Below are 27543 nucleotides of genomic sequence, written 5' to 3'. Positions count from 1 at the left end.
TTTTCATCCAGATGAAGAAACATACCTCAAGGTGGTTTTGTTGCTTTTCTCCCAGTTTATTGTTGTACCAGTTCAGCAGTAAAACATGGATGAGACATTGGAGCACAATGTAGAACAGCTTAGCCAGCTCTCAATAAATAGACCTTTTAAATATGACAGATTGTATTACAGCAGAGGAATATAAACCTGAAATTGTTTTGCACACAGATCAAGATGCTTTGTACAAACTTCTCTCTCTCTGACAGTTCAGCTGAATGCTGTTATAAAAATGTGCGCCAGGCTTATGTAACAGCTTCGACTGATGAAATATGTAGACACTTCCACAGGTCCAAGTTGTCATAAATGGCCTCCCACCATCAGTGTGTAGCGTACAAGTGCACGTGAGGCAGAGAGAGGTGCATGGAATATGACCTCAACTCTCATGTCAAAGTAGTTTTCTGTCAACTTTGTTTTCATTTCCTCAGAGTTTGTGTGTACTATCATGTGAAAGAAAACAGGCAGCATTACATACAGGAGAAAACACAAACCCAAGTGACATTCCAGGAAATAAATACACATCTTGCTTTGTTTGAAAAGTATTTACACAGTATTGTACATTACATGAACTTCCATCTGGGTCTCAGTCATAAAAATATATATATATAATAAAATCTACAGTAAAAGAATGAACTACAATAACAATGATTGAAATAAACAAAAGATTGTTGACTGTGAATGAATATACAGTACAATCACTGCTTTAAATGTCTTGTATACACAGTAGAAAGCACAAACGTGAGTGTGTGTGTGCATGTGTGTGTGTGTGTGTGCATGCGTGTTTGTGTTTGTGCGTGTGTGTAAGTGTGCACTTGTGGCGAGGAATCTAAAATTGATTGAAATTCTTGTTCAACCACACAACAACATGTTTACTTCAGGACAACCTTGAAAATGAGACAAGAGCTTTTTCCACACAGGAAACTGTCTTGAACTCTCTGAACGTTCCTAAAACGCATGTGCACGTACTTTATTTTGCAATCCATTTGCAACGTTTCAAATGACAGCGAGGGGAAGCTGTCTTTACTCATGAGTGTGTGCGTACCTGTGTGTGTCTGTGTGAAGATGTTGAGAGTCTAGTGGCAGCCACAAGCTCTGACCACCATGTTGCGGTATTTCTTCAGGATGACGTTGGAGCTGTCGTCAAAGTAGAGCACTGAGATGGCGTGGAGCTGCGTGGGGGCGCAACAGGGCTTAGGAACTGTCTCTGGGTTAATGAAATGAACCTGGGAAAAAGAGGGAAAATCAAATGGGGAATTCATCATCACACCATGAATGAATATTGACAAACTGTGCATCACGCAGGTTCACAAAAGCACTGTGGTAGAAAAAAAAAATCAGAGCAGTTCACCGCACGCCTTGAAAATGTTGACTTTATCCTGTATCCCATCACTGATGACAGTGTACTCTAAAATACAATCCGCGACTCTTTTGGATCATTAAATACAGTAGTTCCTACAGTAGCTACATTCTCTTGACAGTTGATGAGATGATTAGACTCCTAACATGACTGCTGGGTTTTTGTTCCCTGCTTTCATGGTTACTCACGAGGGTTTGCACAATGGCATGGTTTGTGGCATTCATGTAGGAGTTCAGTGGGAAGGCACACTCTCCCTCGCAATAGTACGCTGCATATCCTTCTGGAGCGATGATCCAGTCCTGACAACGGGACAGAGAGAAATTCAGGAAATTTATAGTGTGCTGAAAACAGAAATAAAGGAGGGGGTGTTGAGAGTAGGCAAAGGGATAAAGAGAGATGAAGGAGTACAGAGCCCAGGTAGCCAGTAAAGTTGAACTGAGTAGGCGTCAGCATCAGCACATTCAAGGTGAGTCTGTGCACCCGAGGAACACACTTGGATCTGGTCCTTATACAGCTGTATGTGTGTATATGTGGCTAGATTTTAATGGTGCAGACTTGGGCCTTACTTAGTCTGTATATAAGCTTCAGTCAGCAGCACTTATAAGACAGATTTGGGTCATGGAAACACAGACTTGTTCGTGGAGGGGGGTGCAGTCAGTCAGAGGTTTTTCTATGTGAATACTATTTCCTGCATTTATCTGTAATTATATAAAGTTAGCAAAAGGCACATTGTGATGAAATTGGATATCATGTTTTCTTTATTAATGGTAGAGTGACAAGATGATTAGAAATGCTATGTAACAGCTTAATAATGCAGTAATCCTGCTCTCTTGATGGGGATCTGATGGTAATGATAGATAATGTTACTGCTGTGTGAAACTTTGTTATTGTTGCTGTCTGATTGTTATTGTTTGTTGTCCTGTTGCTGTTTGAGAAGGCTGTTTCAGTGACAGGGAGGCACTGATCCACATTTTTTCACTTCCGATCCGATCCTGATACCTGAATTTGGATGTCTGCCGATACGATACTATTCCGATACCAGAGCTCTGTTTGCTTTAATATTATTATTATCATTATTGTTAATTTTACATGATGCTGTAATAAATCTTCTCCACAGGCAAGTATGATATGTACGTATGTATGCATGTATGTCCCAAAAGGCAACTTGAGGTAAGTATAAGGTCAGAAAAACAGGAAGTCCTGTAAACAGTGAATATTTATTAAATTCAAGAGATACCCATAAAGGGTAACCTTCTTTTAGACTACCCCTCTCCAAATAAAATAGAAATAAAAAGGGCTGCTTGATCTGATCAGCACAAATTAAGTATACTGGCTTTACATCTAACTGAAGAACATTTTCATTTTCAATTAATCTGCCCATTACTTTTTATTAATTGTTTGATGTATAAAATGTTATAAAATGCTATAATTCATTTGCTTTTTCTGCCTGTGTATTTTCTTCAGGCCTGAGTAGCGTCAGCAGAGCTTCCTCCCAGACTGCATATGGCCCCATCGTTCCATATAATCAGAGGCTTAAGGCAGGCTGTATGTGGCCTGAAAAGCAAAACCCAGGGCCAAAAAAAAAAAAAAACATATGAAAAGTTACTGTTCTGATTATATGGTTGCAAATCAAGGTGACCTGATGAATACATTTTTATTAAATGATTTTTCTCATCTTTTTGTGGAATTGTGGAAGCTGGGCAGTAAGTGGAGTTTAGAGAGATTTTGGTGAGTAAATCACGTTAAAATTGTAAAAGTGCAGTCGACTTGAACCTGGTGGAAAATAATGCCCTGATTCTAGTGTATCATTCATTAGGATTCTGGGATAAGACCAGCAACCAGGAGTGTCTGATTTAGGTTTCTGCTGGGCCAAGCAATTTTGGCTACCTGGAAGAGGAATGCTTTCCGTACCTGCCACCCCAAGTCTCTGAAACTGACGTAGAGCTCGTGCTTCTTACACGCCTGTTTCTGATCAGTACTGCTGTTTTCTGAGGAAAAGGACAGACAGAGAAAAAGAGAGGAGAGAGACTCAGTACATGTGCTATTATCCCATTCAGCAGCAAGAGTAACCATTTACTGCAGTCAGGCCCCAATTAGGCAGAGATGATAAAGAACAGATCTAAACACAACCAGTGTCCTCATACAAAACATTAACATTTACACAATGGCTGAAGGAAATCACCTCCAGATACAGCAGCAGTTTGGTAATTGCTTCAAATGAATGGGCCACCCTGCTTAGAGGTCACTCTGCTGGGCTTTGAGTTTCCACTGGCTGAAACAGATGTGCACACAGTGTAGGCTTGCCACATTTTTCATAACTCAAGTCTTTTATTTATTCTCTCTCCGCATTCATTTCAACATTTCTTCTTACGCCATCCATGTGTGAAAAAAGAATAGTCTGTTTTCTATCTAATGGTATCTCTACTCTCTCTTCCTCTGCTGACCTCTGGGGCTCTGTGGTACATTAGTTCCTGAGAGCGGTTCACGTTGGAAATTATCATGAGCGACTGGTTCTCATCATCCAGTTAAAGACCACTGGTATCCAAAGTTCCAAACAGGCCCATTTGGCCCATGTGTTGTGGCCCCAGTTGCCCCACAGCACACCGCAGATGTGTTCTGCCATAAAAGCCTGCGCTGCCTTACCTCCATGCAGGGAACTTGGCCCCAACGGCTCTGTAATGCTCGTGTAAATAAACAAAGACAGCAGAGGGATATTTGAAGCTCAGGCATTACAGTCTAATGTTTCAGCACTTCACATAAACACAGCCTTCTCACACCTCCAAAACAAAGGCTCTGAATATGCATTGCATGTTTTGTTGTGCAAAAATCACATCAGTTCCCACAGCACACTAGTGTTGGTTCACTAATGTGTGTGAGTGTTTGCATCTCAGAGATATGTTAGTCCATGCACTATGAAAATGTGGAGATTTTTCTCATATGGACTGACAAATATCAGCCATCTGTGTCCCATTCCATAAATTCCTCACAAAGCGAACAAAAGTCAAATTAAAGCAAAGGGTGGCCCAACAAAACAGTATTAATCAGCACTGACTGTATGTGCAACACATGCAATTTCAGTGTTTACCTGCAACATTGGCCACTCTTAGCGCCTCTTGGCTCTTTGCCCCTTTGGAGCGGTTGGGGTTACGCTGTTTGGCCCCCGCTGGCGCTGAGCGGATGCTTCGCAGGTGCACCTCAGTGGCTTTGAAGAAGGCCACCATGAAGGGCTGTTTATTCTGAGGCCCACTGCGACCGATCAGCCCTGCCACACGAGGATTAATACTCTCTCCTGTAGGGGGAGACAGAGAGAACAGTGTAACAGGTGTTATGTCAAAGAAATCTTCTAGATTTTTTATTAATACATGGGAATGTATGAGGTGAAAGGAAGTGCGTTTTTTTGGTGTGCCTGTTAAGAGTTTATTTTGCATTTACGTGGTCCTCTCGTTCCTCACTAAAACCATGTTTGTCATGTCTTTAATGTTTTGCAAATGAGATTTTCCTCTGTGAATTCCTTTCCCTTTTTCTCAGGCCTTCTCCACCTTTGAAATGCCAAGAACAAACGTACACTGAACATCAAAGTCTCTCTACTTCAGTTTATGTGCGTATTTGTGTGGGTGTGTACATGCACGTGCATGCATGTGCACTCCAGTGGCGTCTATCTTGTTCTCTCAGAGAAGAATGTGTCTCTGATCGCAGTTTGGTGGTAAATCAAGGCTTCTGGTCGCCGCTGGCGACAGGACGTCCCATGCGCCTGTCTGTACATGCTCACCCATCACCCTTCATACCCGATCCAACACACAAACACACAGTCATGGATACAACCTCCCTAGCACACCCCTCCCACAACATGAAAGCAATACAGTGTCTGTTTTTCTCTACTAACATGTAACATCCTGCCATCCTGTGAGAGATAATATTCTCAAACACGCGCTTGTACTCTGCACTGTTTGTTGATAAAGTTTTCCACTGACTAAGATCCAAGCCTCGTGATGACAAACACCTGCTGAGATGTTATCCTTATGATAACGCAGTATATTTTCTGCATGCCTGCTAATGATGCTGTGGGTATGACGAATGACTGATGATGAATGATGAGGTGCAGGGTTTGATTTATCTCTGCTGTGTACAAACAAAGAATAAATCATGCGATTCTTTGGCCTTTCAGAGGACAGTGACGGTGACGTCCTAAGTCCTATGCCTTATATTATAATGCAGATCTTCATGTTTGTTAGATGTCCAAAAAATATCCAACAACTGCACATTATACATATAGTTAACTTTGGTCCGTCTGAAGAATATGATAATTTGATGGTTGTGTGGTTTTATAGCACTCTGCAGTTTTTCATGGTTTCTATGTGGTTAAACTCGAAGATGAAGGTAACTAATTACATTTACTCCTGTTACTGTTTATATGTTTCAGCAAAGTTGTATTCATATCCACATTTTAAATGAAATCATTACAAAGTAAAATGCTATCAGCTAATCTAGAATTATTTCTTGCATTTTATTTAGCAATTTTTACATTTACAATGTAGCTTGAATTCTATCATTTTACAAATCTTTACTTTGAGCACATTTTAAGGCCTACCTAGTGGTAACTACTTTAAATGAATTAACTACTTAAATTCACAATTACACTTTAATTCTAATTAAAAAAAGGTACCATTTAACCACAATGTACACCTGTGCAAACTGAAGTGCAGGTGTACACAACTATGCAATAAATCATACCTTTGTGAAGATTAGAATTCTTGTTAACAGTTTGTTTACAGTGGGGTGTTGATTCATCTGTATGGCCATTTTTTCTGGCTTGTCATCCCCTCATCTTTGCACCTAACCCTTTTCTGGCATATTCATATACAGCTGTCTATCTGTGTGCAAAACCAGTCCCACACACCATCTGTAACTTTCTATGTGCTGAGGAATATTCAGATCTCAGTGACACTCACCATTTGTGCTCTCCAGGGCCAGCTGTAGCCCCAGGTTCCTGCCAGGGTTCAGAACCCAGTGGTTACTGGTGGCTGTCACGTCAAACACCAGCCAGCCCTCCTCCGCTGCCCAGATCACCCGTGAGTCCAGCAGGAACAGATCTGACTCCCTGGAGTGGACAAAGAAGACAATAAACGTTTGTACTTGAAGTCAGAGATGAACATAAGTCAACAGGGTTTATATGCACAATTACAAAAGATGGGTTGAAACCATGAGTGTTTCAGTAAGAGTGTAAAGCCAAGTGACCGAAGCGCAAAGCAAGGTAATGGAGAGGAGAGAGGGAGTCAGAGGAGTGTGACGGAGTGAAACAAAGAGAGAGAGATGGAGCAAGAAGGCAAGTGAGGGAGGGAGGTCGGGGGGGCTCCAGATGGTGAGGCCCAGGGGAACACTTCATTTTCTTAATTGACAATAATGGCTTTATAAACGGCCGGTCCTTTCTTACACTACACACAGTCCATCACTGGCTGGAATTTAGTGGGAGAGCCAGAAAGCCACTGACAGGGAGAGAGAGAGAGAGAGAGAGAGTGAGAGAAACACAGCTGTGAAAGAAGAAAAAAATCTGTGTGAAAAGTACATATATCCAAGTCAGTCCTATTGTCCAACAATGAACTCTGGATTTTCTGCTCGTTCACCATTGAAGACTAAAATCGCTTGTTCTTCATGTGGCCATTCATGTATCCCGACCTATTTTCTGACTGGGCAGATAGTGTGTCACAGAGCTCTGGTTCATTCATGTACCCAGGCTTGTCTCTGGCAAAGGAATAAATGACTGTGTTGTTCCCCCTGGACAACAGAAACCTTTAGGAGGGGTCGAAGAGAGTAGGACATGGGCCATTCCAGAGTTACATACACCTTCTGGACGACCCAGATTAGCCACAAGGAGAAGGTGGGGCAAAGTCTTGTTCTGATTAAAGAAGATTCCAGATTAGAACGACAATTTATGATTTTCATGATTGATAAATGTGTTAATTCTTAATGAAATTATTGTCCAGTCTATAATGTATCAGAAAATGGCAAATTAAAGAGGCCTATCAAAAAATGCCAGATCCCAGGGTGACTCCTTTAAATTGCTTACTTTGTTCAAATCAGTTAACAACAGACATTTTGATATGCCCAAGAAGAAAAAGCACAAGTGCAAGTGATAAATAAAGTAATAAAGTAAAATCAAGTGAAGTTATAATGCTTGAAATCCATTTAGTCCTGAAGGGAGCTGTGAATGTCTCTACCAAATTCCATCCAACCATTCAACTGTTTTTCAAGACGTTTCTTTTATGTTAATTGACTAATCGATCAACAAACTAATCACATCAGCTAGTTCAGAGTCATTGCTTATCAACATGAAATATTAAAACACACATTATTGATGCACAAGCACATAACCATACACCCATACTCACCTATCAGAGTGTTCCTCCAACACCTGGTAGACGCTGATGCGGAAGGTCTCATTATCGTAACGTTCATGGATGAAGTCTTTATATATACGAAACTCAGCTGCAGTGACCGCCTCACCCTCTGGGATCCGTGACAGGTCGAATCTGAACTCTCTGTGGTGCCGGCGCACTGGTAGAAACTCCTTGTCGTGCTCAACTGCAAAAAAAGATTTGAAAATGAAATTTTTCAAATTTTCACATTTTCCATCTTTGCAAAAGAGGTAGACAGCGAGTGCATTTTCCTCTCAGATCTTTTACAATTTATTCTTGCCCCACAGTCCATCATCCACAGTTGTTAGCGAGCAGCTGACATAGCTTGTCAGATTCTGGATCAGTCCCAGATTAGACACATCTATAGATATGTAGAACACATGTTGGCTTATGACTGAAACATTCGCAAGGACTAGCGCTAGGAGCAATGCATCTGGTGCACACTGAGCCATGATAGAGAGATGCAGGCGTGCTTTGACAGCTTTATGAGCCCCTTTCTTCTCCCTCTCTTCCTCTCATAGCCCCAGAGAGTCATCCAGTCTGCCCTTCATCTGGTTCTCATGAGTTGGGGCTCCATGTTTGATGTACCCCATCCCCATTCCCTCCTCTCTCTCATCCCCTCATCCCAGCTTTCCAACCCCCCACTGTACCCCCAAGACATGTCCCCCTTGACCCTGCTCCTCTCAAGTCCCAGCAGGACATCACAGGGGTCAGCACCTTGTCTCTCATCATCTCCTGGCTCTCCTTCCACCTCCCTCTTCATCAACTGTCAGACAGACCCCCCACACATACATGCATCCATACATATACAAACAAATAAGCATACACAAGTATGCTAAATAACTTCCAAGAACCATGACAATAAAACATTCTTTATCCAGACCACAGCTCTGTTGTTTTAACCTTCTATTCTTTATATAGTATAGTATAGAAAAAATAAATAAAAATAAATAAAAATAAAAATAGAATTGCAAATGATATTATTTCATTGCATATTGGATATCACTGAGTTTGAGGCTGACAAAACAAGGAGTTTAAAGACGTCAACCGGGCTTTGGTATCAAATAAAACAAGACTTCTACAGCCACACAAGTGGCTCTGGAAGACCAAGAGACCCACACCTAAAGCCATGTCAATAAAGTGGCTAAAAATAATTAACAATCATTAATCAGTAATGAAATAATAATTGTTTACCATCTTAATACAGTTAGATATCAACCACATGCCCTTGTAGGGCTGGGTCACAGATGGGCAACAGAGGAAACCCCTCTCCACCAGCCCCTCCGTCTGCCCTCCTCAGCAGCCATCCATCAACACCAACACCCAAGTCCCAGGATCTCTGCTAAGCTTTGCATATAGCTTATAACATGTACATCAACGGACAAATACACACACATGCACAATTGAATTACTATTGAAATGAATTTTTTACAACATACTTGTTCAATAACAGTTGTTGGTAATATAAGTGTGCTATGATGCAAATGTCATGCATGTTTCGCTACATAACTAATGTGGTGCTCTTTCTTTCAGTGCACACCTGCCTCTTTGTTTTCCCTCATCCCCATTTCCTCTCTTCCTTCTTATGTAGTTTTCCCCCATGGTCTCTCCCTACATCCCCTTTCGTTTATGTCTCTATTAAATCTAGTTGCTGTAGGACATCATACAAAGGCAGCACTGTGAGATGATTGGCCAGGCCAGGAGTAAAAGAAAGGATCTAATTACTCTTCAATGAGGGACAGCTCTGCACTCTGTTAGCCATTAGACGGGCTAGCTTTAGGCTCCCATTGTCCTCCATCTGCTACGGGCACACACTGGACTGGTCTGAAAAGCAGTTTGAAGTCCACATAACCTTGAACTCTTTTCAAGGTTATGTGGACTTCACAGTAGACCTTTATCAATTCAACATCACTTCCTCCAACCACCCCCACTTATTTATTACCTCTTCTCATTCTATCAGTCCCCTCACTGTCAGCACTTGTATACATCCTGCACTGTGGACCACTCCATCAATCTGGGCTTTCATCACCCTCCAAGTTACCCTTTACAGCATTACAGTGCTGAAAAAGCATCACACTCATGGGAGTTCAGAATGGTTTGCGACTCCACCTGCAGTATAACCTCACACTTTATCTTGGGGACCCATTCAGGGGCTTTGACCATGAGGTTGGGAAAGACTGCTCTAGCCTACAAGGCCTGGACAGTAACTCAATATGATTATGATGTGTGTAAAAAACAAAGTAAGGACGACAATTTCAATGCTATTATCCTTTCAGGAAACAGTTCCTTCATGTTTTTGCTACACATTTTCATTTGTCCTTCATTCCCCTCCGCTCCAGTGGCTGCTTATTCTTCTACCACACCAGGGACCTCTCCCTCCTCCTGTAGCCCTATGCAGGTGCACTCCCTCTAGGAAGGAAGCCAGACCTGTTCTTTAGCCTCGGGAGCAGCTGCCCGCCCCTTCACTGTAAAAGCTCTTTATCTTTGCTTGTGAGAACAGCTGGATGCTTCTGTGAAACTCCCACACTAACTATTTGTATCACATCACTTTCCATTTCCAATCCTAAATGCATGAATTTGATCTGTGCAGTTTGAGAGAAAATGAGAGCGGCCTACAGAGCATAGCTGTAGCCTCTGCCATGATTCTGCCATTGTCTCTCTTTCGTTCTCTTTCTTTCTTTCTCTTACAGGCCATTACAGCAGTATGGCAGTCATTAGACGAGAGGAAGAGGCACAGTTAAAGCCAAGCGGGAGCATTTATGACTTCCTCTGGGAGGAAGTGAGTAGCCATCGCCCCACCTGTGTCGCACATATACACTCACCACAAAACGTGGCGAACACACCCTCTCATGCCATATGAGCCATTCATTTTGAGTAGCCAGCGTCTGAGTCGGTTACTGCTCTTCACATGGACACACACACACACACACAACTATCACAAAGTATTGCCTGTGAAGTGAACAGCCTTGTGCGTCACGGCACGGTAACACAATCATTATGGGTTTCTGTAATCCATAATTAGAGATGCAACAAGACACACATGCAAAGAGACAAACACACACAAGCACACTAACATCACAAACATACAGAATGCACATACACAGTGAGCTGCTTTTATCATTTGGACTGACGTCTGATTTGCTTTTTATACAAACTGCTGATGATGCATGATGTTATCCCACATCATTTGACTTCAGAAGGCCACACACGTGCACAGCAGCACACATCAGAGATGTCGGGATTGTGATGACCTCTCCGTCCTCCAAATCTACCATGCACCTGGCAACCAGAGGGTTACCGTATGAACAGTGTGTTAGCATTTTTCAAGATTTATGCTTCCCCATGGGCCAGACAGCTTTCTTATCATGTTCTCCCCTTTAGAGAGTTGTGCTTGCTAAAAGCCAAAACCTCTGATCTTTTTCCATAAAGTAATTAAGAGTGATTTGAGATTTGATACTCTGCTGCCATGCTCTGATTTCTGAATTTTATTTTTTACTTTTTAAATGTAGATTTTTTTTTCTAAAAAGATTGAAATCTATCAAAACATATTTCTGTACCTTGTTTTGTATATTGAGAGTAGTGAATAGTTCTGAGTAATAGTAAAGAGTGATATTTTATTTTTCTAATTGTCAACAAAACCCATGAAAACACCAAATCAACAATGACTTTATCATACTAACAGTCTGTGTATCCAAAGCCTGATATAGCTTATACCTCTGTGCCACAGAGCCCCAATGGTGTCCAATAACTGGAGAAAAAAAACAAAACACATCAGCGAGTCACCCCATTGCACTGGGGGAGATGAGATGCTCCTTCATAACACTGTACACAGGCACTGTTCTTTATTTTGATTCAGTCTCACATTCACCTTCCTGCTGGCGTACACACTAGCACAACAAATCCACAGCCGAAAAAAGTAAAAAAAAAAAAAAAAAAAAACTTTGCTTGACTTGCCAAAACTACATAGCACAACTTTTTATGGAATTAAATGAAAAAATAAATAAATAAATGAAATTATATATTTGTGACCCATTTTTAAAGATTTACATCTTCAACAGGAGCAACTGGGCTTGAGGCTGAGAGTGATGGACGAGATGGGGAAATCGTAAAGTAGTGAGACAGACCACACTGTTGGTTTTGGTCTTTTCATGGGATTTTTTGACAGCAACAAAATATCCTTTATCCTGTAACTCCTTTTTCTCTCTACTTGTGTGACTCTCTTTTCCTTTTCTTCTCTTTTTTTTCCTCTCCTCTCCCTAATCCTTCTCCCCCTCTCCTGCCAGGCCTGAAGACCTAAGACACTTCTCCGACACCTCAGGCTCCGGAGCAGCAGCGGACAGATCTGACGGCTTGAATTAGCCCAAGTGTCTGTTCGGAACCCTCACACCCCTCAGTCATGCCTCGCACGCTTCCGCTGCTCGGTAGGAGGGGGGGTCTCACCCCTGGCACCGCTCTCACTTCTCTAAACCGATGGCTTAAGCTTCGCCCCCCTCCCATCCCACCTTCAGTTCCCTTGAGTTAACTGTGCCACCATTATCTGCACCTCGCTCTGCGTCCCTGTAGAGCCCATTAACTCTAACGAAACACCTGATACCCAAAAACCCAGACACTAGTAAAGCGGTAAGCCAATCAAATCAGGGTCAGAGTATTTCATGATGGGATCTAGAGGTCTATGAACAAGACTGTGACACTAAACAGAGTCATGCAAATTTGACTGATACACCATAATGATCTGTCTCTTTCTGTTGCTCTTACTCCAACAGTAATTTCAGTACAGTACTGGGAACAAGTAAGTCATAGTTTCCGAAAGCTGAAAGGAGAGAGGGGAAGAAAAACTGAGTGCAAGGAAGGGGCAGATTGCTCAAGATGTTTATCCTATAAAGAGTAAAGAAGGTTTGATCCCTTGGGTACCGGGTGACTACCCACAGTAGGGCGATTACAGCGTTAGGAAACATCCTGCCCACTGGCGACTACTGATGACATCATGCCCGTGTGATGTATTTATACTGCTGTAGGGCCTGACAGCACTGGCTCCCTGGGAAAGGGTCAGTGGTGTTTCATGCTATAACTTACTCACAGTTAACGATCATTAACTCACCGCTGTGTGTGTGTGTGTGTGCGCGTGCACGCGCGCAATCACGTCTAAATGCCTTTGAGCCTGTGCGCAAGTAGAAGCAGTAACCACAGGAAGAAGAGTCTTTACATTTAAGACTTGTGGTCAAACCAAACTTTTCTGAGTTCTCTAGCCTGAAGGCCATCATGAGGTCTAAGATTATTCTCACAGCAGCTTTGGTAACCTCTCTCTCTCTCTCTCTCTCTCTCCCTCCCTCTCACTGCAGCCTTCAAACATGCTTGCCCTCTACACCCGTAAACTGTAGTGTTGGGTTCCACCTCATGCTTCGCTGGGCATCATGGACCAGAGATTTATACTGGATATGTAACAGTCTGGAGCTCACAGGAATGTATCTGACTGTGAAGCCTCTTTTTGGCACTCTACCTCTGCCCTTTACAGAGGGACAGTTCATCCAAACTACAAAAACCTAACCTTTTTCACTTATCTCTACTGTTATCTAACCTGCTGATAGTTTTGGTTTAAAAGAGTATTTTACCATTTTGGGAAATACGCTTATCCACTCTCTGACAGAGTGTCAGATGAGAAGATCACTGCCACTCTTACATCTGTCTGTTGAATATGAATCTGCAGCCAGAAGTCACGTAGCTTAGCTTAGATTAGTCTGGAAACAGGGGGAAGCAGCTACCTTGGCTCTGTTCAAAGATAACAAAATTCACCAAGCACCTCCAAAGCTCACTAATTAACACATTATATCTTGTTTGTTTAATCTGTGAAAACGACAAGGTTTATGTGCTAGACTATTTCTTGGCTGGGAGCAGTTGCTTGGCCACCAGGGGAGACTCCAATAACTTACTGCTGCTTCATATTCACAGACAAACATGAGAGTAATATTGATTTATTGAGCAAATAAATGAATTTCCCAAAGGTTTTGAGATCTCTGATCTCTGAGATTTCTGTGGCCAGCCCAAAACAACTGAGTTACTAAGTGGAAAGGGGTCGCTAGTTCCAGAAGTGCTTTTTCCCCACTTTGTACTCCCATTTGAATTCCAGACTCAGAAAAACTCCAGAAAATGTAACAATCATATAGCTTTACATTAGCACCACAAGTTTTAATTATTTTACCTTTGTTTCTGAGATCATGTTTTATCTGTCATTTGGAGTTCAGGTTATAGTGGACAGCTCTAAACACTACAATGCCCTTTGCTATGGAGAAGAAGTGAGCCAGAGCTGTGAATCCTAGCAGTAGTGAATTCAAAAGGCTTTGTTGTTGCAGTTGTTAACAAAACATGGCGTCATAATTGCTAAATCCAACTAACCTCCACCATTTGCTTCCATTTGCCACAAGCTTGGTGAGTGGATATGTCTTGAAGAAATGCACCTTGGGAGTTCATGTACTGTATGCCACAGGGGCGAATTTGAAGATCCCACACAACACTGAATGAAGGTCCTACAGGACAAATGGAGTCATCTCCAAAATTGTAACTGAGACATCATCATGTTCCCTCAGAGGTCTGTCAAGAGAGATTGTACATTAGTGAAAGGCAACGGTGACGACAAAGAAACCACATCCTAAATCTTCAGTGGCCATTGTTCCGTGGTGTGATATAATGTGTTGAGAGATGGGGATGAAGGGATGTGGCGAGATCTGTGCCAAACAGTGAGGGATCTTTCTCTGTGCTAATGCCACTGTGACCATCTGCACTTCCCCTTAGCTGCAGGATAAAACAACTCTGAGATGTGGAACCACAGCCATTCAGTTTCCCCCACTCACTCTTCCCCTCATCCCCTTGCTTTTATGTTCTTTAATTTTGTGGCCACAGGGGCCACACCCTCCTCGACCAGCCAAGCCGCCTCTTATTTTAGACCTCAGGAAAATTCACATACAATACTCACATCGGCACAAAAAGACACGCAGATTTTCCGGTGTCTACATAAAACTTTTTTTATAAGCTTCCTCCTGCATCCCAGAGTGGCATCTTATGCACACATGATGGGCACAGTGGCACCCCGATTTTAACAGCTTGTTGTTTATTTTGTTTAATTACAGCCCATTCCTTTTTCAAATAAACAAAACATCTGTGGAGGAAACACAAGGGAAACACAGCTGCACACTTGCCTAAATAAATAGAAACCTGCCACATGCGATTCATATTCCAAGCTGCACATACGCAATATTTCATCACTTATCATAAAAACACTTGCGTACAGTTGTTGCTTGGCTTTTACAAGCTTTGATTTGGCTGTTGGAGCCTGGTGAGGAATCTGGTCAGTATTACGAGCTTCCGCTAACGCAATCTTCCGCTAGGAGAACTAACACACGTCTCACAGTGCAGCTGGTGACTGGGCAGGGTAGGTGGCTCTAAAATAGTGTTTTACTATGCACAAACACACACACAACTGCTCTAACACGAAGGTTCAACAAGCACATTATGTTCCCACAAGAAAAAGAATAAAGAAAGAAATGGACTCGCTTTAAAGAAATGCACAGCATCCATTTGTGATCCACCTTTCCCTCTCTTCTTTCCTTTTCTCTCTTTTCCTTCTCCTCTCATGTCATTCCTTCTCTCCCCTCCTCCCTGTCAGTGCCCCAGTACCAAGCAATGAGTTCTGTATTTGTTTTTGCAGCAGTGGAGCTGTTGGTCCCAGGATCTCTGGCTGTGCTCTGGCCCACATCTGCTCTCTCAGCTTCACTGCTTGGTACCCACCGTCATGGAAGTGCAGGGGAGTCTTATGTGCTGCCGGTCACTGATAAGGCAAGGCCAAAGCAACCCAGATGAAAGAGAAGTGGCTAAATGGGTGGAAATATAATTCATTTTGTTATCCACTGCACTTTTATAATCTCACAGCTCGCTTTAATGCATCAATTATTCATCTTCTCCTGCATGCATTTAGCAGTGGCAAATCACATGAGTTTACCACAAAACTGGAGCTATGTTCTGAGACACAGAAAAAAAAACAGAAAAGGTCAGAGCAGACGAGTGAAATTATTAGAAAAACTAAAATGAGCCCAGCATTCCTGGCAGTGGAGAAGCTCCGTCCATCATTGAAGCAGAGCTAGAACGCCTGCTGCTTAGTACATCTGGGCCTTTTGACCACTCGCCACATTGTCAAGTCCCACCCGCAGAGTGTTTCATCATTTCTCCCAGCAAGTGCATTAGCCTGGCCAAGAGCACAGAGGCTCTGCTGTGTACATCCAGATGTCATTCTGGACTCTTGGGTTCAACAGGTGATTCTGGGAGATAACAAATAGAAAAAGACACAAAAAAGACTTTCCTGGACCATGCCGACTGTGGATTTTGTAAAGTTGCCTGAAACTTATAAGAGAAGAGACTCTTTGTCTCCATTTGCAGTATTTATTTACACAGCGGACCTTAACATAATACATCAAATCGTGGAGGGCATTAAGAGAAATTACCTGACAGGAAGGCAGGGCTATCTGTACCAACTGCTACATTCCTCTGCTTCTGCTCACTCCCTGTCCAGCAGAAGGCAATAAAACACTCAATAACACTAATTAGCTCCAGAAGCATTCCTTTAGGGCAAAAAAAAAAATGTGTGTGTGTTTCCCTCCACACATGTATGCATGCTTGTACATACACATACGCATGTGCTTTTAGTCCACTGGGAGTGTATACAGAAGCGATTACATAAATCTACTGGAGGGAAAAAGGCACACTAACAGTGTCAAGGACGGGCTTCATGCACAGAGGAAAGATTGGCCTTCAACACATGCTTGTGTTTTAATTTTCTAGTCCTCATGCCTACATTTCAGAAAGCAGCTTCTGGTGTGAGATGGAGAGACCAAGACAGACAGATCCATCAAATCAACGACTCAACAGTGGACAAAAAGTACAAATGTCTGTGTGTTTATGAGAGAGAGAGAAAGGGTGAGAAATGAAGTAAAGACACAGGGAAAGCAGTGTACTGGGTTCAAAGAAAGTGTGTGTGTGTATGTGTGTATGTGTGAGAGAGAGGTGGGGAGTGGAAAAACACACAAAAGAACTTGAGAAAGTGCTGAAATGTTTTATGTCTGGGAGCACGGGAGGTTTAAACCTCTGGAGGTGAGGGCCAGAGCAGGAGGTTGGAGACTAAACACCCCACAACACTACTGGGAACATATGATAACTAACTAATTAAAAGTAGGAGGCCAGTGCTGATAATCAATACTGTTGGTTCTGGGAGGGAAGGGAGGGAAATTTCGTATCAGATGGTCCTGCGTGTGGGACGGATTGGAAACAGGGCCAGACATGATGGTGGAGGTCGAGATGAGGGGACTTATTGGACTCTTGAAAAGATAAAGTTTCACTGCACAGCTGCTTTGGCCTGCAAAAAGAGGGAAACATCTGTATTAACCTCAGCACCACAGGCAACCCACTGTGGAGAGGAATGCAAGAAGCAATAGAGAAAAGGGTGGGGAGAGAATGAACAGAAGATATGGATAGAAGTATGTTTTTTTAAAAAGAGAGATATTGGAACTATTCACTGGAAATGACAAGTATGGACCACTATCAGCTATAAAAGCAGAGCTGCGTGCCTCTAACGTGACTGTAGTGTGACACAACTGCTTCTGAGCATGCAGCCGTGAGTGTGTGAGCCAGTGACACAATGTTGTCTGAAAGCCAAAGCCTCTAATAAATCCAAACTAATTTACCAGTAAGACATTTCTTCCCCTTTCTGCTCCCCCATTACCTTCCTATTAACACATTCTCTAAAGCAGGGAGACCTGGCTGACAACTGCGTGGCAGCTCCTATGGGAATAGAAAGAGGGCCATGAATGGTGGAAGGCCAGGTGGTGCCCTGTCAGGTCACCAAGGTAACACAGAGGATAATTACCTACTAGCGCACTGACTCACTCAGCACGCCAAGTCTGTATGATACTTCTCTCTTCAATGATCACAGTCTCAACTAGCTAGTTAAATATAGGCAGAGCTTTAACATGACACATATCACTATTCTAGCTATTCACCACGTGCGACATTATGGCTTGAACTGGGTGAGATAATGACTATCCAAATGTTGCATATTGCAAAAGAGAAGGAAAGCTGTGGAACTTTGTTTGTTTACTGCTTTTCAACTCTGTTTAGTGAAATGCATCACATCTGCTGCTGATTAACAACAGCAGAACACTCAGCACTTAAGTGCACTCTGGTAGCAGATGTTTTCAATGGCTTGATTTTTGTTCATTTGTCTAGATGCTTTTATTTTATATCAACAGCCCTTCGAGTGTCCAGACATAGAGACTGACTAACGACGCCACTCTCACTCATACCCATCAGCCATCAGGGTTTAGTTACTGAAAAAGCTAAAGAACGAACAGGCGAGGTTTATAGTGCGACGGTGAGCCTCTATGCACAATACCGGGACCCTGACACTGAGGCAGCTACTGTTATATTAGTAAGGATGTTTTTCATACTGAGATTTATCTTTAAAAGGCAAAGGTAGGCAAAATCAGTTACTGTTCAAAGCAGCTGTGCTACTGTGCACCACACAAATATACTTTTTTTTTTTTTTTACTGTCAGGCCCCAACCCCATTTTTAACATGTTCCTTCATTACAAAGAACATGCACAGTTTACTTTGTGTCATCTCACACTCACTGTCCACTCACTACAGCACCAAATGTGTATTACAGTAATCCACAGCTGAAGAAAGTCCCCATCTCATGCAATGTTTACTTTTTGTCTGAGTAGCGCTTGCTAAAAATGACTGTGTCCTACTTCCTTAAGAAATTACTGAGAACTCCTTAATGAAGTTCTGTATTCATAACCTGTTTTTAAAGATTAACAGCTTCAGTAGGAACCAGTTGGCTGGGGCTGGGTGCCACAGACAGGGTAAGGAAGTCACAAAGTATTGTTGGCTTCGATCTTTTCCTCAGTTTTGTTAACTAAGAATAAAAAAAAACATATAATAAATACAAAAACATGGAATAACGTCACTCTTATTCTTTATCTTAGAACAATAAAATGTTAAGACTATAGCATCACAATGATTTATTATCTAGCCCTAATGTATCCAGGCACAGGTTACCTTAATCCACGCAGTATTGCATGAGAACAGGAAAATTAAGGAAGCTGTGACTAACATAGCTCATGATGACATTTTACAGTAAAAGACTACAAAACCCCCACCTCCTAAACACAAACACAGGTGATGATGATGCCACTGTTTCAGTCATCCAGGATGCAAATAGCAGACGTCAAAGTCACAGCCCTTTCCTGTGGAGTAAATAGACATTTAAGGCTGGGCATTATGGGTGTTTGTGCGTGTGCCTGGATGGCTGAGTATGACTGGCCTGTGTGAGAGTTTAACATGAACTGAACTGAACTGTAGCTCACTACGGGCCAAAGTAGCGGGCGAAAGCTCGGGAAGCTGCGGTTTGTTAAGGAGGAAATTCCTTAATTCACGGTGGCTGAGAGCTAATGCTGCCAGAGACCACTGGGATTCGATTAAATAATTATTACATAAAGGATGTAGTATATGTGTGTGTGTATCTATCTAAAGATAGATAGGTAGATAGATAATTATTTTCTTTTACGATTATAGATTACATTTCTTTTTCTTTCTTACTTTTCTGTATTCTTTTCTGTTGCCACCCTGACAGACAGAGAATGTGTGTGTTGTGTTAACTTGCTGGCTTGTTATCATGGCATGTCCAGCACACACCCAGTGCCTGGGCGACCTGTGTTGCGTGTTGCAGTGTACATTCTGAATGTATGCTGTAAGCCATTTACACAGCTGGGCTTTTAAACTGAAGTGACTCAGTGAGAGGACGTCCCTGGCCTGGGGTCTGTCCCAAAGCCCACACCCACCCTAGCTGGCTGCACTGGAGTCTGCAGCACTCACACAAGCTGACAACAAAGAGAAGAAGCTCCCCTGAGTGACAATCAGGAAGGAAGAGTTAGAGCTAGGAACATCTTTTTTTTTTTTTTCATATCGAACCACTTAAAATAATTACGTGGCTCACTGCACTGAGCTATGATCTTTTACACTGCTGTGATAACTAGATGGGTAGTTCTGTACTGTAGCTCTGTGATGTACCCATAGTGAAATCAGATACTTTCTTGTCATAGTATTTAACTTTAAATAAAAATACAAGCCAATGCATGGAAATAGGCCTCGCAGGAAGCAGTAACCAGTGTACAAAGTCTGACTAATGTACCTTGGCACGGTAGTTATGGAGACATGCAGAGTTTTGAGGGACAGTTTTTAAATAAAAGCCACACTCATTTTGCTCTCAGACAACCTAAATAAGAAAACAAACCCACAATGAGCAAATGTGGAGAGGAAGGAATTTGGAGAGGAAATAGTCAATCCTTTTGATAGCCATCGCTTACTTCTCTGTGTCCCTCTCACTCTCATGTGAAGAGTAATGAAACAGCATATTATCTGCTGTTTTAAATCAAGCTGCCTGGACACGGATCTGATGGTATCACATGAGACTCAGGGAAAAAACCTGACAATGAACCCTACTGACAGATGCAACACGTGGCAGATAGCTCACACAATGCAGTGACAAGCACCCGCTTTATATGCAAATGAGTGACATATATGGGACATTGAACATGTCCCATGAGGAAGTTTCAACCTAGGCAAATGCCATCAGTAATTACATTAGCCACAAGACTCCAGGAAGGCAGTGTGACTTTCTTTCCACGATCCTCTAATATATTAAATAAAAATCTTCTCCCTAGCGGATGTGACCCATCGTTTAGATTTTCTGTCTGCTTCGAGTATCAACCGCCGAGAAGAAATGGACCAAGTCCCAACTATCTCTCATCTTTCTTTCCCTCTGAAAAGCTCCCTTCTTTCTTGTCAGCTTACTGCAGCCTTGGCCCTTGACTTTGCGAGGCCCTTGACTTTGCAAGTCTCTGTGGTCAAATCCATCTGTGTCACAGCCTGTCAAAAATAGTCACAATGCAGCAGCTCCCACAGTAATTACACAGTGCAGTGAAGGAACCAGTGTCACCTCCCTCTCTCTTGCCAAGACACTCCAACAATGATCTTTCCAGGATTGTATGTAAACTTCCAAGTCCTTGCAAAACTGAACACTAAAACTCTGTTGGTTTGCAAACATTTAACTATATGCCTGCTGAGAATATCATATACTTTATTATTCTGTTATATTATGGTGAAGGTTAATAAGCAAAAATAAGACACAGCTACTTATATGGAACATACATGGGGCATTTGCTGTGAATTAATTATTTGCTCAACAAATTTAATTATAATAGTATGTTTATCTATCCATAAATCTGACACCACCGGCTAATGTTGTGATTATTTGCACTTAACAACCACTGACTGTTGCTGACAGCAATAAAATTGTCCAAGACACTTCGATTTCAATAAACATGCTGATTAGATAAGCACAGTGGTCCACAGAACAACTTTTAACAACCAACAAGTAAACAATAAAACTATTCTATTGGAGTGAAGTGCATCCTTCAACATAATGATTCATTGTGTGACTGGCTGAAACTGACTAAACTAAGTTCAGATCATCATTGACTGGCATCATTGTGGTCTGAGTGTCTACAGGGATGTCTCCAGATTAGAGCGAAGGGAGGACCCAGTGCACTTTGAACCCATTCTGCTGTTGACTTACTCATTCTTTAGATAACACATGGTTGACATATTAGCTGCTGGCTGGCCCATCATCCACAGCTCCAGCACCTGAACATTAGCTGGTTGCACAGCTGTTTAACAGAGAGGGACACTGGAATGTGACACTCCTGGGTATTATCTGGATAACTGCACTTTGTTGTCTAGTAGTTGTATGTTAAGATTGGTTATATTGTGCTGGTCTCCTGCGCGTGCATGCAGGTGTAACATCAGAAAAATACATGTGCTGCTCCTTAAGGTGTAGTAACAAGATAAAATGTCAGTGCAGTGATTCTACTTTCAAACTTAGACACATAGATAGCCTATAAACCAGCTGTTCTCCACTTGCAACAAGTGGAGAACAATGCTTACAGTAATGAATTCTCCGTGCCAATGAAGTCCTGACAGTGAATTATAGCCTACATATAGGTGATCACTAGAAAAGAGCTTCAGAAACTTCAAAACAAAAACGTGTGAAAACAGTATGTGTGTCCCTAAAAAATAAACTTTATGTTCACGTGTGTTTGAGGCTATCAACATAACAACCTAGTCATACCAAATGCTATTTTTGTGGGCAAACTATTATTGAAAAAAGTGAGACGACTGGAGAATTACGGCACAATAATAGCTTTGATGGACTTAACTGTCATTGTAACAAGTCTATAATTCTCCAGGAGCTTGTTTTGCTGTATTTAAATTTTCAGTAGTTTTAGGTAACATTGGCGGTGAAAGAATAAGGATCCTACCTAAATTGACGAAGCTCATGACCATGTCTGCATCGTTCAAGAAGTTGTTGTCTTGCAGGCTGGCTATCGGGGGCCCCTGGGTGGTGAAGACTGGCTTGTAGGGGTAGGAGTATCTGTCCTCGTCTCCCTCTGTGGACATCGCGTTGTACAAGTCCAGCATAAACATCGGGGCAGCATTGTGCTTTCCGTGGAGGTGGGGTCGCGGCCGGTGCGGCAGCCCCAGGATCGACAGGATCTCCCGCTGCATCTCTCTGCGCTCCTGGCTCTTCAGCCGACGGTGGATGAAACTGGAGTGAAACTCGTTGTCCAAAGTAAAGTTCGTAAAGGCGGTATCCGCCAGAACGCAGTAGCTCCAAACCAAGAGCAAAGCGGGAGCACGCTTATCCAAAATCGGTGCCATGGTACTCGCCGTGCGTAATTGCGCCCAGTTCTGCTCGCCGAAACTCTGGTAAATGGATATTGAACTTTTAGCAGCAGACAGCCTCTGTTCAATATCCAAAATCAGTTACGGACCCTCATGATGAGGGAAGTATTCCCAAATGAAACATCAACTTAACCTCAAGTCCCTTTATTGATTGGTTTTCTGGCTAGATTGTGCTCGCGTGGACCACTGTCCTCATCCACAACCTGTGGCCAACAGCTACCAACTGTAGTGGAGTGGAGGCTGCGAGCAGACGCGTTTCACCGGGAGAGACACGAACAAGTTCTGAGGAGGCGCTGTGTACTGGGAGGAGCAGGAGAGAGAGAGAGAGAGAGAGAGAGAGAGAGAGAGAGAGAGAGAGAGAGAGAGAGTTGCGAACTAACTTGGTCTTTGTTACCAACTGTAGAAAGGCTTGAGGCTACATGTGCAAATACAAAACGGATTAGGACGGGATTTGTATCGTGATGCTTCAGTTTATGATAAAGCACATTTCGTCATTCCTTTCCCACAATTCCTAGTGCCTGTGTGCTTGTGTGGATTTAATAATGACAGATGTACAGACAGTGACAATAGGCTTTTGTGTTAGTAGGCTTATGGGAAATAACAGACTTCATATCAGAGGGTAATTATTTGCCCCTGTGGATGAATACTTGTGGGAGAGGTTGCAACATGCAGTTGTAATACTGCCACTATGAGAGTTACCTAGTGATCTGCAGGTGCACCATCTGAATACCTTGGGTCATGTGGTTGTGAGAGTTAGAAGTCAGTTGCCTTTTGATGTCAAAGAGGCAGTATTACAGCCCCACAACGGCCATTTCATGCTGCACCACTGAACATATCCAAGCTTTCTATCCCCACTGGTGGAGCAGGAAGCTTGTGACAAAGGCAATGGTGCACAGACAGAGCACAGACTGCAAAGGAGGGGTGCAGATGTTTGGCAGCTGCTTCATCCCTCCATCTGCCCCCCTGGCCCCAGCACCTCTTAAACACCACACTTTAATGGAACACTCCTGACCCTCTTGTACGCTCGGCGCGCACTGACACAGACAGAGGGATTTCAGATGGCCCTTGCACCAGGAACGACCGCTTTATCTAGACAGACCTCCTAAAACTTTTTCACTACGCTGAGAGTGGAGTTTTAAAAGCTCTGTAGCTGAGATGTTTTAGGGCTACAGCTTGCCAGGTGATTTTTATGACAATAAAATTAGACTTCAATGGCACAGCAAGAAAGGCTGCCAGACGGCTTAAGCCATGATTGCAAACAGAGGAACGGAGGAAAGGAGGCAGAGCGTGTCTTGGGCTATTCTACACTTAGCTCACCTTCCTGCCCATTTAATGTGGTTGTTCTTGTCTTCAAAGGCGTTCCACATCCTCTTTTTCCAGTGACAGTTCAACATGGCTTAAAGGCTGAAAGCTTACATAGCCTGCCACTACTCATTCTGTATATCTAATCCTCTATTTGCTTTTAAATGGCCTTTCAGTAGTAGCCTGTAACATATAAACATTTCTATCCGGTGCCTCAGATAGAATCAGCTAATGGCCGCAGGTGTTTACATTACAGCAGTTTCCGACGGCAGACTTGAAAGGGTCTTGGTTTCAGTTATAACTATACATCTTCCTCTCTTTCTTTCTCTCACTTTCTTTTCCCCTTCTCTCATTGTCTTACAGTCATTCTCTTGCACTAGTACCCTTGCTGCAAGGTTGGTGAGGTCAAACCCTCTAGTGCTCTTCCAACAACCCCAAGCCCTCGGCTCAGTTTGTGCCCAGAGACGGGCTGACAATCCTGGGCAGGACAATAGGAACAGACCCCCCTTTGTTTTTGCCTCCATGGGCCTGGTGACAGTCACAGTAAACAGTGGGCGCAGGCTGAGGCCAGACTGGGTGAGCCGCACTGAGGGGCCTTTGACAAGGAGAACTAAAGCAGAAAAGCAGAGCAAACAGTGTTTGAAGCTTCCGTCAAAGACACCCACATAGAAAACAAACTGCCAAAAGAATAGTCACGTTTTCCCTCAAGTATCTCACATTAAACTCAATATTTTGTCTAAGATACACACAACCACTAACATATTCAGGCAACCAGTGATTCACACTGTCAAGTACCTGTATCATTACATTTAAGACAATAAAGCAGCAAAATAAAACATAATACTAATAATGTATAAACACTAATTATGCCTGCCTAGGCATTGAAAAGAGTGGACACACTTTTGCCAGCAGGGCCAGAATACCTGAGGAAATCATTCGAGCACAGAACTGTTTTCACAGCATCTTAAATTATCATGTTAATAGTCAACTCTTTCTTTCTGTTCTCTGTTTAGACAGGCTTTGATCTTAAATTTCCTTTAGCTCAAACTAGCATTTGGCCCACAGCATTTGGAGCAAACACACTTACACTCTTTCTACTAAGACCTAGGACAATCCATGTAAATACACACCACTCCAACAGGCTGGAGCACGATACTAAGCTCCAAAGAAGACCACACAGCAGTGCAGTGAAAAATCCCTGGAAACTCTTTCACACCCCCACAACACAAGAAAACACTCCACATAATATTGCCTTCACTTCCTTTTTTATCTATGGTAAGCGTTTGTGCTCTTTCCGCCTGCCTGGTTATCTCTATTTAGCAGCTCAAAGCATGCGGTCAGAGGTCAGATTAATATTTATTTCATGTGTTGCCTCAGAGAGCAGCAGGCAGCAGTCTTTTGAAGGCCTGTGGATGCAGGGAGGCGGATGAGGTTTGGTGGAAGGTGGGGGTCCCACCGAGCAGACCAACAGACGATACAGTAAAACTTTTTTTCAGGGTAAACTGACCCTCAAATGAAGCAGTGTGGGGTCGGGGTGCAAGGACAGGAGAGGGTGGAGGCACATTTTTTCCTCTCCCCCCTCCCTGTCTGCCTGTTCCGTCCGCCCTTGTCTACGTATTGGCGTAACCCCACTGCGTGCACTGCACAAACCATCGGCCTGTTAAAACAGCCTAACCAGGTGGAGCTGAGCTATTGCAAATGTTCCCCTTCTGGTGTCACACTTCCAGGGGCCTCATGAACATATGAGACACAGCTGTGAGACAGGCAGAAGAAAGAGAGGGGGTGGGTATATGAAACAGCTTTGAAATAGTTCACTGTGTATATCCCATTTAGGTTTTGGGTTTGATTGCATTTTTTAAAAAAATCTGCATCCAGTATTGAATTATTGAATCCAAGTGCTTTCAAATACCTTCACAAATTCATTTAGCTTTGCAATTTTTTTTTAAACATTGCACATGGTTTATTTCTTAAGAACAAAGACTTAAGAGATTGCTGTTCAAAGAACTAAAGCTCAAGTTTTGCCAGACAGATTACTTATTCAGCTAAAGGACTATTTGCTTATTGATCAATGCTAGTGAAAAAAGTAAAACAGTTGATGAGACATTGAGATATTACTGAGATATTACAAATATTTTACCAATTTGCAACCTAAATACAATTTGGAACTGGCGCGTTGCAAAACAATCCCTATCCCATTCTCAATTTCTACATTACTGGTTTGCTATTACTATAACAATTTTTATAACAGCATTAGATGCCCAAAAGACATAAATGGATTTCCTGCTAAAGAATACATACTTATTTTATTTGAAATGCTGCACCTTGCAATCCTCCTTGCCATCACTCAGTACCTAGTTTCACCTGTATCCGGTATGTCTCGTCGCTGTTGTGTCTGTCTGTAGCCCGATATGGCACTTGGGAACACCAGAGTATCCTGGGTCTGATTCATAGCTCTCAGCAGTCCAGCCAGACTCATCAGTCATAGTTGGTGTCACTGACAGTCAGAGATTCCGTTTTAGTTAAGCTTCCCATAATGCCCAGCTTAGTAGGGCTTATCCACTGCAGGATGTTATCACTCAGGCACTCTGTCACCTGTGTCATCGGCACAGAGTCTGGGCTTGACACTGAGCTGGTCTCCTCACCCGGCCACATACTTATCAGCATCCATTACTGAGGTGTGAGGGCCTGATAAAGGTCCGTGCAGCTCTAGCCAGAGGTCCCATTTAGATTCTTGTCTGTGCAGCGAGAGGCCTTGCCCCTTTGACTCTTGCTCTCATCACTCTGTAGTGCTGTGTTGGCCTGTCAATCAGGACCCTGGGTGATCAGTCAGCTCCTTTTTAGAAGATGCTGGTCTGAGGAGCCATTAGAGAGGAGGCAGGAGCCAGACCAGCCCAGGCCAAACGCTGATGAGAAACAGAGGAGCAGGAGAGCCCGAGGTAGAAAGTCAGGAGTGGGTGGGGGGGGCAGAGGAATAGGAGGTGGATGTGCTGAACTATGTGGATTGTGAAGGGAGGGCAGCTCTGTTTTCTATTTGTGAGGATTAGGTTGACAGATCTGTATTTAGTTTCTTTGGGCCTCTAGCTCCAGCTAATCCCCCTCACCTGCAGTGGGTGCCCCCCCTCCGCTCTTTCCTCTGACCCTGCAGCCCCTACTTCCCCCATGTTCCCCCCTACAGCCCAGCACAAACACTCATCCCGAGACAAGCACATGACTCGTTGCACTCTGTCTCCTCAGGTTAGGGCCTCACACTCGACACAAATCTCTCCCTGGCCAAAGGAACAGCAGGGGTCTGGAACAGAAGAAAAAGGACCCCCACAACCTGTGGTCTTCCACATATTAAGATTTTTTTCAGTTTGGGTGAGGGGTTGTCCCTCATCACTTAGAGATAGCAATTACTCAGAAATTAAGAGCCATTACTACGGAAGCAGCTTGTCAAAGCCACTCAGGGGAAAGAGGGACCTTTGGCAATGCTGCACATTAGGAAATATTCAGGGTCAGGCCAGGGGCACGGACCTCTTCTCTTTAGATCCTGGCTCCCACACACTCTGACCAGGCCTTCACACTGTGAAAGAAAGACTGCAGTGCCTCCGC

General features: G+C 43.0%; 1 protein-coding gene across 1 annotated transcript; it reads right to left on the bottom strand.

Annotated features, from left to right (window-relative positions):
* Positions 1–48: 48 nt before the first annotated feature.
* Positions 49–22916, bottom strand: bmp7b (bone morphogenetic protein 7b). The gene is made up of 7 exons (XM_041051780.1): positions 22227–22916; positions 7780–7972; positions 6343–6491; positions 4479–4682; positions 3305–3381; positions 1582–1692; positions 49–1259 (listed from the first exon to the last, which is right to left on the bottom strand). Exons 1-7 carry the CDS (start codon positions 22624–22626, stop codon positions 1110–1112), a joined length of 1284 nt encoding a protein of 427 aa, XP_040907714.1. The 5' UTR covers positions 22627–22916; the 3' UTR covers positions 49–1109.
* Positions 22917–27543: the final 4627 nt, after the last annotated feature.

This window comes from Toxotes jaculatrix, chromosome 2 (genome assembly GCF_017976425.1).
Source record: "Toxotes jaculatrix isolate fToxJac2 chromosome 2, fToxJac2.pri, whole genome shotgun sequence".
NCBI classification, from domain to species: Eukaryota; Metazoa; Chordata; class Actinopteri; family Toxotidae; genus Toxotes; species Toxotes jaculatrix.
Note: the sequence above shows the minus strand (reverse complement) of the source record. Positions and strands in the feature narration are given on the sequence as shown.